Source organism: Diceros bicornis, chromosome 17 (genome assembly GCF_020826845.1).
Source record: "Diceros bicornis minor isolate mBicDic1 chromosome 17, mDicBic1.mat.cur, whole genome shotgun sequence".
Lineage (NCBI taxonomy): Eukaryota > Metazoa > Chordata > Mammalia > Perissodactyla > Rhinocerotidae > Diceros > Diceros bicornis.
The window spans coordinates 33,343,828-33,357,811 of NC_080756.1; the positions used below are offsets into that span (position 1 = coordinate 33,343,828).

At 41.9% G+C, this 13,984-nt stretch overlaps 1 protein-coding gene across 1 annotated transcript in view; it reads left to right on the forward strand.

Moving 5' to 3' along the window:
* TMTC1 (transmembrane O-mannosyltransferase targeting cadherins 1) overlaps positions 1-13,984 on the forward strand; it is a 245,692-nt gene that overhangs the window by 164,365 nt on the left and 67,343 nt on the right. Inside the window, exon 10 of the mRNA XM_058558571.1 lies at positions 12,894-13,061. Coding sequence (XP_058414554.1) covers positions 12,894-13,061 — 168 coding nt within the window. The remainder of the gene's footprint in view (positions 1-12,893; positions 13,062-13,984) is intronic.

The following is a 13,984-nucleotide window of genomic DNA, read 5'->3' on the forward strand; positions in this document are numbered from 1 at the left end:
AGAAACTTTGTCCTTGAGGAAAAAAATGGTTAAAAATTATAAAGGGCATTCAGAGGCATGTGATTACACAATGCCACTTGGCTCTGAATATTTGAATTATGCTGAAACTTGTCTGTTCTCTTATCTTATTCAAATGTCGTCATTCCAAGGCCACATTTCTTTTCAGATGCCTAGAAATGTCCCTGAAATGGTTCTGCCATTTATCCATTGTGTGACCTTGAGCAAGACATGAAGCTTTTTTGTACCCAGATTTTCTCATTTTTAAAATCAGGATTTTAGTAAACTTCCTAAAATTAAGTAATTTTATGAATGATGTATAAGAATAAACTTTTCTAAAAAGCAATATCATAAATCAAATATTATAAGGAAATCATTTTTTATCGATTGATATTGAGTTAGATATTTAAATTTATTTTAACTTCAATTTAAATAAAATTAATTTAAATATCAACTAATTAAATTAAATTTTATTAGTTGATATTGAGATAGAAATTTTAAAATACATATGATGAGAAATGAATTTCATAACCTTTGATTCCCCACACCCAAACCAAGTATCTAACAGCTTTCTTAAGACTTTGCAGTGTCTTGTTTTGACCTGATTAAGGAGAGGGCAGCCCTTAATTTTTTTGTGTGTGTCTTCAACACAATTTGGGAAGGAGATTATTTCTTGATAAATACTATTTGATAAGGACAAAAATCCAACACAAATTCTTTGTATTCTATATTGTCTTAAGATAACAGGCTTATGAAGCCTTGCCAATAATAAGGAATTTGAAGGGCAAAAGGGAACATCCATGTCTGTTCTAGATATGTTTTTGCTTAGACAAGTTGAAAGTGGCTTCACCCAGGTTTTCTGTGTAATATTGATGGTTCCAAGTGGAATCTCTATTCATTCCTCATTTAGCAGATATTCACAGAGCACCCTTGTCAGGCATGCTATACTAGAATCTGAGGCCACAAAAATAAGTGAATCTCAGTTTCTTCCCTCAAGCAGTTTATTAACTGCTGATTAACAGAGTGACATCTTACACTGTACTCATTTAATAGGTCCTAATATTCTTTAAAATAGTATCATAGTCATTAATACTATTTTAACATTAGTTGTATCAAAACTTTTATCGAACCTTTGTTATATGTCAGTCACTATGCTAAGCATGTTATATTTATTTTATCAATTAATTCACACTGTAGGTGGTGGTTCACAGCAGGCCTCTGAGGTCAGAGGGCCTCTGTTGGAATTCTGACTTACACATAAGCATGATGTTCATAAGCCTCAGGTTTTTTATCTGTATAAAATGAAGATAATATCACCCAACTCAATAAGATAGTGTGAGCATTAAATGATTGTATAAAAAGCTTAGAAAGTGTTTTGCGTTATACATGGTCAATAAATATTAAGTATTATTATTGTTGATATCAGCTCGGTAGGTAGCTGATACCATTATCCCTATTTCACAAAAATAAATCCTGAGCTCCGAGAAGTTAAGTAACATGCCCAAGGTGACATAGCTAGTAGGTGGCAGAGCTAGAATGCGGATCCTTGTCTACTGACAGATCTCTCACCTTCCAGACTATATTGCTTCTCCATAGTAACATCTTAGTGTTTTTCTCAATTGAAAAAAAAGGAGAAAATCTGAACACAGTAAAGTACTTTCAGCCCAGCTCCATTTGGTCATCAAGACTTGATACTTCTAAGAGTCCTGAGATCTAAATCCTCAGGAGTCTGGTGTTCTGGGTGACAAAGACTTGCAAGTATAGCAAACTTTTCTAATCCAAATACAGGAGAATAATTTATGAGGAAATAAAGGCAGAGTAAAAGGCTGGAATTTTAAACCAGAGGTTGAAATTTCATTCTTCTGGAAGAGACTCTTAGGTAAACATTATGGAAGCCCATGATACTGTCATCAACCATTTGTGGGGTGTCCTATGTAAAGTAAGGGGTTCCTCTCTCCCAGATAGGTGTGTTCTCCAAACACTCGCAGGATCATGCCAGCTCTGGCTCCTCCTGCTGCCATATCCTAAATAGACCTTTTTCTGACTCCATTTCATGTTATCTAAAATAGACAAAGTTCCTGCATCTGTGCATTGCAGTGTTGACGCTAAGTCATCATTTTGGGGGATTTCTCTTTACTGCCCAGCATCTCCTGGATTAATATCCATATCGTCGCTGTGCCCAGCCAGGCCACTTTCTCCTCCAGAGCTGTAGTCTCGGCAGATGCCTATGCCATGTAACAGGGAGATGGAAACCATCTCTACCCCTTAGAGATGTTCCTGGAGGCTGATGAAGAGGTCAGGTCACTGGGCCAGGTCCACAGCTCTGATCACCCACCTGAGTTTAACTCAGATTTGGGGAGGCTGGGGTTGGAGGAAGCCTAGGAGTTTTTTAGTGAGACGTACCTCTAGTGAATCCCAGTCTTTCTTCACAGTTATCGATGTAACTAACACCACAAGGGAGCTGGTTCACTTATGGCACTGGATTCCACTGTTATCTAAAATTGCACCACTGAAGAGGTCCAGGCTGAGTCAGACATTAAAGCCTGTCTAGGCAAACTTCTGTGCTATGGCTTTAGAAAGTTTCTAGTGACTTCATCAGAACCAATTTATAAATAGTGACAGTTTTTTTTGAAAATGAGGGACTTCCTCCAGAAGAGATTTCCTCAGCAGTGACCAGCTACCCTGTCTCGGTGGAAAATGATAAGCAGTTGGGCAAAGAGCTGCAGAAGTCTTCCCCAGGGCCACAGAGAATCTTACAGCGGCTGCAGGCATCCCTTGGAAGGTGTCAAAGCACCAGATGATGTATGTTGCATTTAATAAACCTACGCATTGGCTTTGATGATGATGAAGAACATGTCCTTTTATAGATACAGGGATCTTCTCTGCGTGACTCTCCTTCCGTTATTAACCTTGACAAGAAACAGCCATTTTCCACAGCATTAGTACCCAGGTGCTTTGAGGAAAACATATATACAGTTTACTCACTGGCATTCCTGAAAATACAGATCATCATCTTTATGCAGAAATTCTGTGTTGTCTCAAAAACTTGAGCAAACATTAGGAAAATGAAGTAGAAAGCTCAATTGGTTGTCTTTCTGAGGAAAGTGAACTTTCTACCCATTAAACGTTTGTTGCAAGTTATTATGGAGCCAAATCCTGGCCTTAGATGCTCATCCGTGAACACCGCAGAAGTCATGGCCGCTCCCTCTGAAGCCTGGGTGAGTCCCATCAGTCCCAGGGAGCTGATTTGGCCATTTGGTTAAAAAAGCCCAGAATGAGTCAGACCAACAGAGCTCTTTCGTCCTCCATCTTACGCCTAACAATGAACAAGCCACTTAAATCTTCTGGCTTCTGTTCTCCTTCCATCCTAACCTAGAAAGACCCAAAATATCATCTTCCTCTCACTTGTACTTTGAAATCTGTGGATAAAAGAGATAAAAATAGGCTTTTTATTTAGCACTGCATGGCTTTAGGGTCAGGGTTTTACCACCAAAAGAAACTGGAATAATCTTTTCTTCCGGTGATAAATGCCAATTTTGTGGATGTCCTTTTTGAACAAGCAGGAGAGTTTGGGGCTTAAATCATTCTTTCACAGAAATTTTGATCTCTTATTCTTATCTCAAGAGAAGCATATAATTTTGTGGCTCCTTCTTTTGTATTTTTAAAAACCACCTCAGAATGTTTCATAAGACTAAAATTTCGTAGAATCAGTGAAGCAGAAATAGTTGTTGAGAGCTCTCAAATAAAGTCTTATAATGTGATCAGATATCCATTCATGTGCCAGATTAAGGATGATTTATTCACTTCAGCACCAAAGAGCAAATTCCTAAGCTACTTCAAGAAAACGTGGGTGAGGCCTGCCCCGTGGCTTAGTGGTTAAGTGTGCGCGCTCCGCTACTGGCGGCCTGGGTTCGCATCCCGGGCGCGCACTGACGCACCACTTCTCCAGCCATGCTGAGGCCACGTCCCACATACAGCAACTAGAAGGATGTGCAACTATGACATACAACTATCTACTGGGGCTTTGGGGAAAAAAAAGGAGGAGGATTGGCAATAGATGTTAGCTCAGAGCCCGTCTTCCTCGGCAAAAAAGAGGAGGATTAGCATGGATGTTAGCTCAGCGCTGATCTTCTTCACAAAAAAAAAAAAAGAAAAAAGAAAACATGGATGAGTGGCAAGGAGAAAAGACTAGACAGGAAGCAGTGAAGGCAGAAACAATATTATGGATAGAACTGATCAAGAATAATTGAGACCACAGGAGAAGCTAAATAACATGTATTTGAGGGAAGAAAGAAAAATAAAAAGTTGCCCTGTTCTTAGAAAGAAATGCCATTTGTATTGTTGTATAGTCCCTAAGCTTATAGACACATAAGACATGGGAAATTGGAAAAAAGATGACTCTCATTCAATTTTGAGAAATATCTTCAAATCATACCTGTCAATTTGAAATGGAATTTTAAATCTTGCACAGGTTGCTATTGAAACAATACTGTAATATTTATTTCTCAGGATGCAAAATGGGAAATGTTACCTCGGAAGAAACACTACCTCTGTTAGCTGATATTAGGATCCATTCTGATTAGCCATCTATGCATAGTCTTCTTCAGAGCTGCTGGAGGAGAGTGATGATTATTTCAGAGTAAATCAAAGTTTTGCCAAATATTAAAATCAGCAGAAAAATCGTTTGATATCAACAAAAACTTAACTTTAGCAAATCCAGTAAGAAGAAGACTGACTAGGAATCAGCACAGCCCAGTCTGTCCCCCACTGCCTGGCAGTCTTGGGGGAATCATTTTCCTATTTGTAAAACCAGAGGGTTGACCCTGCTTAGAAGTTCCCAAATGTTGCTTGGATCTCCCTGGTCTGTAGCCAAGTTGGAGGGTGAGGGGAGAAAGACAATGTAGTGAGTTTTTCATAAAGTTAAATCTATGCTTTTTTTTTTCTTTTGTGAGGAGATCAGCCCTGTGCTAACATCTGCCAGTCCTCCTCTTTTTTTTTGCTGAGGAAGGCTGGCCCTGGGCTAACACCCATGCCCATCTTCCTCCACTTTATATGGGACGCCGCCACAGCATGGCTTGACAAGCAGTGCATTGGTGTGTGTCCAGGATCCGAACCGGCGAACCCCGGGCCGCTGCAGCGGAGTGCGTGAACTTAACCACTTGTGCCACCTGGCCGGCCCCTATGCATTTTTACAATTGTGAAATTAAACCATGCCTATATTTTTGGTATTAAAATATCCTTTCTCTTATGACATGATGATGAGAGCAGCAGGGGACACACAACCCTCCGTCAGTTCCTCCCCCACTCAACTCTCCCTTTTTGGAAATTTTACTGGTTTGGGAAATCTAAAACTCCAGTAAACACTGTACTACGTAATCTCTAAGGTCCCTACAGCTCCAAAGTTCAACTGTTTTGTGATTCAAAATAACCGTGTGGGAAGCATGAATTTTTTTTTCCCTAAGATTTTAAACAAAGACTTTGTCATGCTTTGGAATGGGACCACCTATGTCTGCTCAGTTTCAGCAGGATGGGCCCAGGAGGGAAAAGGAGATAAGTGCCTTGGGAGAAGGCAGGGAAGGAAGGAAATACATCTGCCACGAGGACAGGCTCTCTGAAGGGCCTGGCAGTGGACACCAGAAGTGGTCAGGAGGCATTGGTGTGGGGCTTTGCTGTGAGATAATGGGGTATCCTCATAAGCAGCAGGAATAGGTGATGCCTAGAAGTTCCTGCGGGCCAGCAGCCACAAAGCATGCGTGTCAGGAGGAAATGGGGCCCTGGCAACAAGAGCGACACCAGACGTCCCTCTTTAAGGGGCATTAGCTTATTAGGAGAGGTTGCAGTCCGTGAGAACAGGTCAGAATTTGCCTATCTGTGTCAAGTCATGGGGAGAGACTTAGGAATTGGGCTGAAGCCTAATATCTAAACAGGGGCTCGAAGCACAAGTAAGATTGCCCACAGGAGTGACTGGTACTGGGCTCAGCATGTTGAGTCCCTCTGTTTAAGGGCAGGGCTGGTAGGTATGGGACAAGGTTGAGCCACCTAGAAGGACACAAGTAACTAGATTTTGAGGGAACCAAGTCACAGGAATAATAGAAAGGCCAGGAACCAGGCAGAGCCAGATACTCAGTCTCTTTGATTTTTAGTTTGATTCTTTGTTTGAAATTCCTGTTGTATAATGCGTTAGAGGGAAAGGAAAAGCAATGTAGGCTTGTCACAGAGCCACCCAACTAAACACCTAGGAGATAGACTGATAGGCAGTTTTCACAGTTATGAGGTCAAGTGCACTGGCCCTCTGAGCTTATGTGTGTGTAAGTGTGTGTATGTGTTGGCTAAATTACCCACGTCCACTCAATTATTACTCAGTGTTAACTCTGAATTCATTTTTTATGCTTTTCTATCATGGTCATCTTAAAACAACAAGATGCTCTTTTGTCATAAGGAGAATGACAAAAGGAAAGGGAAAAATGCTGTGCACCGTTACACAGGGAACAATAAAGTGAGGTCACCATATGGTCTGAAGAGAAAGCACGAAGGAAGGATCAGTGATACTTTTGGAAGGGAAAATCCAACATATGGGTAATGAAAAGAAGTAAAGAAGTTTTTCTACCTTAAAGAAGTATTCTACTGCTTTTAAATATGGTGTTTTCCATGTTACTCACCGTATTTTAAAAGAAAGCTGCATCTGTCAGGCTTCCCCACTCATCTGCGTGTCTCCAGTCCTCAGTGGACAAACCTCCAGTGTCACGCAGTCAGAGGCTTCCTGCTCTTATTAACCTACACTAGGGTTTCAAAAGTCAATGAAAGTTATTCTTCAGAATACCAAGGGGTAAGGATGGGAATATTTGACTTCAATGTGTTTGTCTCTTCACTGTTGCTGTGCCAGCTTGAACTGTTCCATCCAGAATTTTGAGACTTGAAGTCAGATGAAGGTGTGAGATCTAGAAGCTAGACCTTGTCCAGTGAGGCCTCCTCTCCAGGGCAGTGTCCAGGTAGGGAGGGTCCTGGGGCTGCACCAGACTGGTGGTCAGTCACCAAGGCATCAGGAGGGTGAGTGCTGTGTGAAGGTCATGACCAGGAAGGGAAGCAGGAGGACTTCGCTGAAGGACTCAACTGAATGTGTTATAAAACTAGAGATTGTAGATCATGGACAAAAATAACAGAACAGACCAATGGTGAGAATGAAGTGAGCTGAGAGGAGGTCGGGGTGCTTGTGGGCTGAAGATCAGTTAGCCAGTCTGTTGTGCTCAATTAATTGTGCTCAGCCCATGGCACAAGGTGAGGATAAGTTTGAACAGTATTTACTAGACTGGAATCATGGCTTTGATATTACAGATCCCTGTGAGTTATCAAGAATGAATGTTTATGTCTGTTAAGTACTAAATGGTGAATAGCAAATGTTTTGGAAACCATGATTTGAAAGTACAATTTAGAGAGTATAATTTGGATTCAGATGAAACTATGGACTAATATAAGTGAAAGATTTTGTAAGCTATGCTAGGTAATTGCAAGTCATTATTTCAATCTACCCTGTGCCAGTAAGGAGATCGGGTGAATCAAAGTCAAAGGAAATCAAAGCAACATAGATGTAGGCCTCTCCTTCTTCCCCATCCCTTTTCTTCCTTCTTCTTTAGGTCTACAAACCTCTTCATTTCTTTTCTAACCTCATGTGCTTGAAAGTGAACACCCCTAGCTTAGTAGGTTAGCGTTCTGGACGCAATACTGAAAGAGGTTGTGAAATGCACCTCTGAGAGTGGAGGGGAGAGACTAAAGCATAGATGTCACATAGCCAGTCCCCTGCACTGTTGACTGTGGCTTTGCCTGGAGGGTGTAGGTAGACCTGTGTTGCCATTTCAACCTCCCTTCCATCAAGACCTTTTGTTGTTATTAGTGAATCTATTTCTTTCCTTTTCTCTTGGATTCTGCATAGGGAAATACACTCAAACCCCTGACTTCTTATATGGATTTTAATAATCTTAAAATATCCTCCACACTCTTTTGGAAACCTGGATTGTCTTGCTCTCACCAGGGTTGGGACCACCATTTTATATGTCTGTGTTTTCTCATATCACTTAGCACAGGAGATACTTCCTAAAAGAGTATTGGAGAGAATTACAGAGCGCTGGACGCATGACACAGCAGATGCCTATGCATCAGGTCTGTGTTAACACAGGGGAGTAGAGGAAGGGACAGCAGCAGCTAGTGGATTGTCCAGTATGTTTTGAAAGTGAAGAAGCTACACTCTAGAATATGGTGGTTTGTGGAAGAAGAAATGACAGAATTCAGGTCCTAGAGATGGGTGTGCTGTAGGAGAGTAGAGAAGATGGTTTTTCTAACTTTTTGGAAAGTGTTTGGCTTTGGCCAAAAGGCCTCTCAGGCCCAGATGGAAAATTTGGTTGTGACTACTTGGACCAGGCTGAGAGGGAAGGAAGCCAGGCCTGGAGTGAAGGCACCAGCAAGAGGGAAACATCCATCCCTTGAGTATGGACAGTCCTCCTGGTGATGTCACTGAGGATCTTATCATCTTCAGGCCCAACTTGGATTGATTCATTTTTAAGTTCATCTTTGTTTCCATGTTAGTTTCTGATACCTTCAACTGCAGTGTTCAACTACACTTAGGAAGCAGCCTCTGTTATATGTCCTGTGCTTAGTGCACAAAAATGAATAAAACATTACTCAGTGGTCCTTAAACAACTGGCCTGAACTTCCAAACAGTTAATGCTTTTTTATGAAGTTGAATACAAAAGCTTCTTCATTATGCATTAATTCACCAAAGAGATTATACCCTGCACTTTCTTCCCTTTCACAAAGATAGAGTAGAGAAAGATTTGAAATGGGTATAAGGGAAGATTTGCTTAAGTGCTTTTTGTCTTTGAGGTCTGTGAATGCACATTAACATAAATACACGGCTACATATGTCTCTGTATGCGAGTGATTAGCTCCATTCCCCAAGACAGCAGTGGTGCTTCTTAAACGTGCTTTGAAAATGCATCTTGGTCCTGAGCTAAACAAATCGTTCAGTAGCCAGAGTTTGGCTGTCCAGGTTAATGTTTTGCCAAGTGTCAATGGTGTGCAGTCACTCCTTTGTGCTCTGTGTAGAGGTCTCTGGTCAGATTTTCCTTAACCAGATTAACCAGAGCAACCTGGAGCCTGGTTTCATCTCCGAGGCCAGAAAAGCATGTAGTTTCTCATTTGCTTGATTTTCCACTTTCAAAATGAAAACTTGCCCTGCCTCTAGCCATGGAGAGAGCGATTCTCCCCCCTGCTGCCAAGATCTGCATTAAAGCAGATGTTGAAACATGAAATGTCATAATAGAGAAGCATCTTAATCTCTGTGATATTGTGTTTAAGTTTTTAAGAATATGATACTCTCTAAGAAATTTGCAAACCTAAGTGGAGATTATTTTATATGGCTTAACATTTTTAAACCATATGTCAATACAAGGACTTTTGAAAAAGAAATTATCATGATACTTGATAGCAACGCCTGTGCTGAGTGGAAAGGAATGGTGTTCTCCTTCATTTTGGTTCTAGCAGAGACCCACAAACTATGGCCCATGAGTGAAATCTGGCCCGCCACCTGTTTTAATAAATAAATTTTATTGGAACATAGCCATGCCCCTTTGTTTACATAGTGCTGATGGCTGCTTTCCTGCTACAAAGATAGAATTGAGTAGGATGGACAGAAGCCTTATGGCTTGAAATGCGTGAAATATTTGCTCTCTGGCCCCTTCCAGAAACAGTTTGCCGACTCCTGGATTATAGCATTGTGTTAGGGCCGTGGGTCTTCTGATCTGACTCTATTACTAGCTTTTTATTTAACTCCTGTAAGCTTTAGTTTCCTCATTTATGAAATGGAAGATACTGAGGATTAAGTTTTTAAATTAGATAGTATATTTAAAGCCAGTACTGTCCTTGTGCCAGGCCCTACAAATATTGTGGACAGGCCCCTATACAGCACTTAGTGTAGTGTCTGGCACTCAATAAACATATAAACATATGAAGCAGCTAATTATTTTTGCAATCTTCATTATCCTTGTCTTCTGCCGCTTTGTGGCCATGGCTCTGGAGTTGTTGGAATCTCAGTGTTTTCCTTCCCCACTGCTCTGCCAGATGGCAGCCCTGTTTCCTACAAGGAGACGGTAAACGACTTTTGAGATTTCATGAATGGAGGGATTGGGAAGAAGTAGGTGAAGCTGTACGATAACGTGTGAGAACACAGGAACCAACCAGTCAAGTCAGAACCTCAACAGTAGGACAGCATGTGGAGTGTGGGCTCTGGAATCTGAAGTTGCTGGGTTGATATATTTGCTCCTCTATGTACAAGCTGTATGACCTAATTCAGCAAATCAGTTCACCTTTCTCTCCTTCAGCATCTTTGTGGGTTAAACACCAGTAACAGTGCCCCACAGGGATGTGAAGACGAACTGAGCTCATACATAGAAGGTGCTTGGCGTATAAGATGTGCTCAGTCGGTATTTACACTTAGTGGTGCTGCTCTATGAAGGCAAAGTGAGAGAGAAGATGCCCTTGAAGATGTGGGTGTCTGCAGGGTGCACTCCCCATACATTTCAGAACTTCCTTCACATGCCACCTTTTCAGTGAGGCCTTCCCTGACTGCCCATATCAAATCTCAACTTCCTCCCCACCCTGGACACCCTCTTTCTCTTTCCAGCTTAATTTTTCTCCACCGAACATGTCATACTCTATGTGACATACTGTTTTATCTGCTTATTGGTGTTTATCCCCACCCATGTGAGTTTCATGAGCGCAGGAATTACTGTCTGTCTTGTTCACTGATAAGGTCTTGGTGGCTGTAACAGTGTCAGGTACGTACTTGGTGTTTATTAAATATCTGTTGAGTGAAAGAATGAAGCCCAGAAGGCCTTGATATGGCCAGAGAAGCACCCTGCTCAGGTACAGTTGACATCCCGCTGGGGCTAGAGGAGCAAATGGCAAGCAGCCTCATGAAGTTGAGCTGCCGTGGTGGCCAGTAATGACATCAGCATGATCGATTGTACAATAACGAGAGATTTTTAGAAAACCTTAATATCTTTTTTGTGTGTGTGTGTGTGAGGAAGATCAGCCCTGAGCTAACATCTGCCAATCCTCCTCTTTTTGCTGAGGAAGACTGGCCCTGGGCTAACATCCGTGCCCATCTTCCTCCACTTTATATGGGACGCTGCCACAGCATGGCTTGACAAGCGGTGCTTCAGTGCGCGCCCGGGATTGAACCCGGTCCACCAGCAGCAGAGCATGCACACTTAACCACTAGGCCACGAGGCCAGCCCCGAAAACCTTAATATCTTAAAGGCCAAACATGGAGAGTTGTGGAAATAGAAAGAGTGTTTTTGGTTTTTTATTATTTTTGCACTAATGACTCTATGTTCTGGCATGTGCAAAGCCTCTGCAAGGTACTTGTGGCAATCAAATCCAGTGACTAGGGTAGGGGGTTCAGGGGCCCAGGCCTCCTTAGCTCAAACCATCGTCCCCCCGTGGTGGGTGGGGTGGTGATTCCCTTTGGCCAAAGAGTGAACCCTAAAACATTAGGGAGCTGGACCAACTGACTTATGGGACTTGAAGTATGAAATTAGATCTCTAACTTGAATTGATTTGAATTGATTCCCAGGGTCTTGAAGTCAGACACCTCCAATGCTTCTTTCTTGTTTTTCTACCCTTGATACCAAAGCACAGACATTTAGGAAGGTGACCAGAAGGAAAGTAGAGAGATGTTTCTTTTGAAGGAGGTGTGTTTAGAAATGAGTATATTCAAGTGTTTCCTTTTACAAAACCAACCTATTTCACTAGACTGGAGTTCCTTCAGGGTAGGGACTGTGTTTTATTCATAATTGTATTTTTAGTGCCCGGCATATTGCCAGTCACAGAATAGAGAGAGTCAATAAATAATTGAACAAGTAAATGGGTTATATTAATTTTGGGCTTCTTATAGCATTAGTGTCTGACTAATGTAGGATTTCTTTACACAAGCTTGCTTCATTCTTAAAATATTCTGTAATAATTTGTAGTTATCATCTTTGGGAAGAAGTGAGTTTGACTAAAATGCACACAGCGATAATGGTTACAACTAAATGTTGGTGTTTTTCTGAGGCCAGTTGGCAGGCAAGAAGCATCTCTGTGGGTGTGTAGATGATGCTAAGGGACCATGTTCCATCCACCAAGCCAAAGGCTTTTAGAGATGTGATATTGACATGCCAAAGTCCCACTCAGATAACATGAGGGATTCTTCATGTCTGTTTGGAAAGCTGGGCCAGAGTCAGCAAGAGAATCGTATCAATACAGCTTGTCTGTGATAAGCTCCAAGCTGCAAGGCTCAGGAGTTGGCCTGTGGGTAATTTCCCTTCAGCGTAAGGACTTTGGCCAGAGTGGGGATGTACTAGGTGGCACATCCCCGGAGACAGAAACCAATGCCCCTTGGTAACCAGCATCCCTCCCAGGACCTGATGGGGAGCTCTCGAGGACTGTCTCCCACAGAGCTGTGATGGGACCTGCTGCAGCACAGAATCCAAATTTGGACACATGGTGCCAATAGGGTCATACAATGACAGTAAAATGAGGGAGCGTGGGTCAGAGGGTCCATTCAGGACCCAACAACATGCATAAGGGACCTCTCATGATGCCTGAGCCTCTGAAATCCAGGGCAGTTTGAGCCTACAAGATGAACCTATTACCTTCCAAACGAATGTTAAAGAACTAGCCCATGTGCTGGTGTAGCCCACTGAAGAACTAGCATGTAGATGTTGTGTAAGATAGGGGAGTTTATATTTGTTCCTCTATCACAGGACAAGCTTTATTTGAAAGTTAGGTATATGGGATAGAATGCTCAGGGCGCCTCCACTGCACTACCAAACTAATCCTTCTTCTCCCACCCTGTTTTCCAGCATGGGCTACTGCATCCTTTTTGTGCACGGACTGAGCAAGCTCTGCACTTGGCTGCATCGATGTGGGGCCACCACCCTGACTGCATCCACCGTGCTACTGCTGCTGCTTTTCTCTTGGAAAACTGTGAAACAGAACGAAATTTGGCTGTCAAGAGAGTCCCTGTTCAGGTATGATTAGATGGATACAAGTGATCTCTTCCCATTGATTTCTTTGCTTACATATTTGTTTCCAAACAAATGCAGTAACATGGGTCTGGTAATATTTATTTATTAATCCAGAAAAATTTTTTAGTAAAGTTTTAAATGGAAGATGTAATTTTATTTTGGGTCTTAACTTTAGTTTTTAAAGTGGTATTGTATAAAGTTTTACAGGAATTCTTTCTAAGTGAATTTATGAAAATATGGCTCATGGGAAGGTTTCGGGTTCTGTGAATTGAGATGGAAACAGTCTTAATGATGAGCTGGGCTGTGAAATCAGCTATAAGCAAAACAAAATGATAAGCCTAATTTCACTGTTCAGACAAGTGTACGGGAAAGGTGAGCACACAGCTAAAAGAAAGAGAAATGTAGTACATTTTCTTTGGAATATTCCAGGATATTAAGTTGTGATCTCTGATAATAGTTGCTTTATTATGAACATTCATTGTGAACGGGAAAATAAAAGACTTTTTCATCTCCTGGCAGATTTTTGTGTGGTGTAGAAGCTGTTTCTGAATATAACAATGTCAGCTTAGAGCCCTAAACTTGTCCTCAAGTATAAACATTCTTGGGCCTGTGGCTCATCATACAATGTCTGTGGGGCTTAGTCTGTCTCACTAATGCCATAGCGCTGCCACCCTTCACTTGGGCTCCCCTGGCACTGCCACACCTGGCATCCCAACTCCCAGGGATCCGCAGTCTCTGCCCCCTGCAGCTTCTGTCCTCACTTGTGAGCCAACTGGCCAATTCAGTCAACACGAGTTTTACTTGCTCCCCTGCTCAGCTGGTACCCAACACTTGTTCTCCAGAGGCAAACAACTGACAGAGTTGGGATCGCTTGAAAAAAAGCAAACATATTGGAAGAGTCTAGGAAAGTGCATAGGATTGAAGGA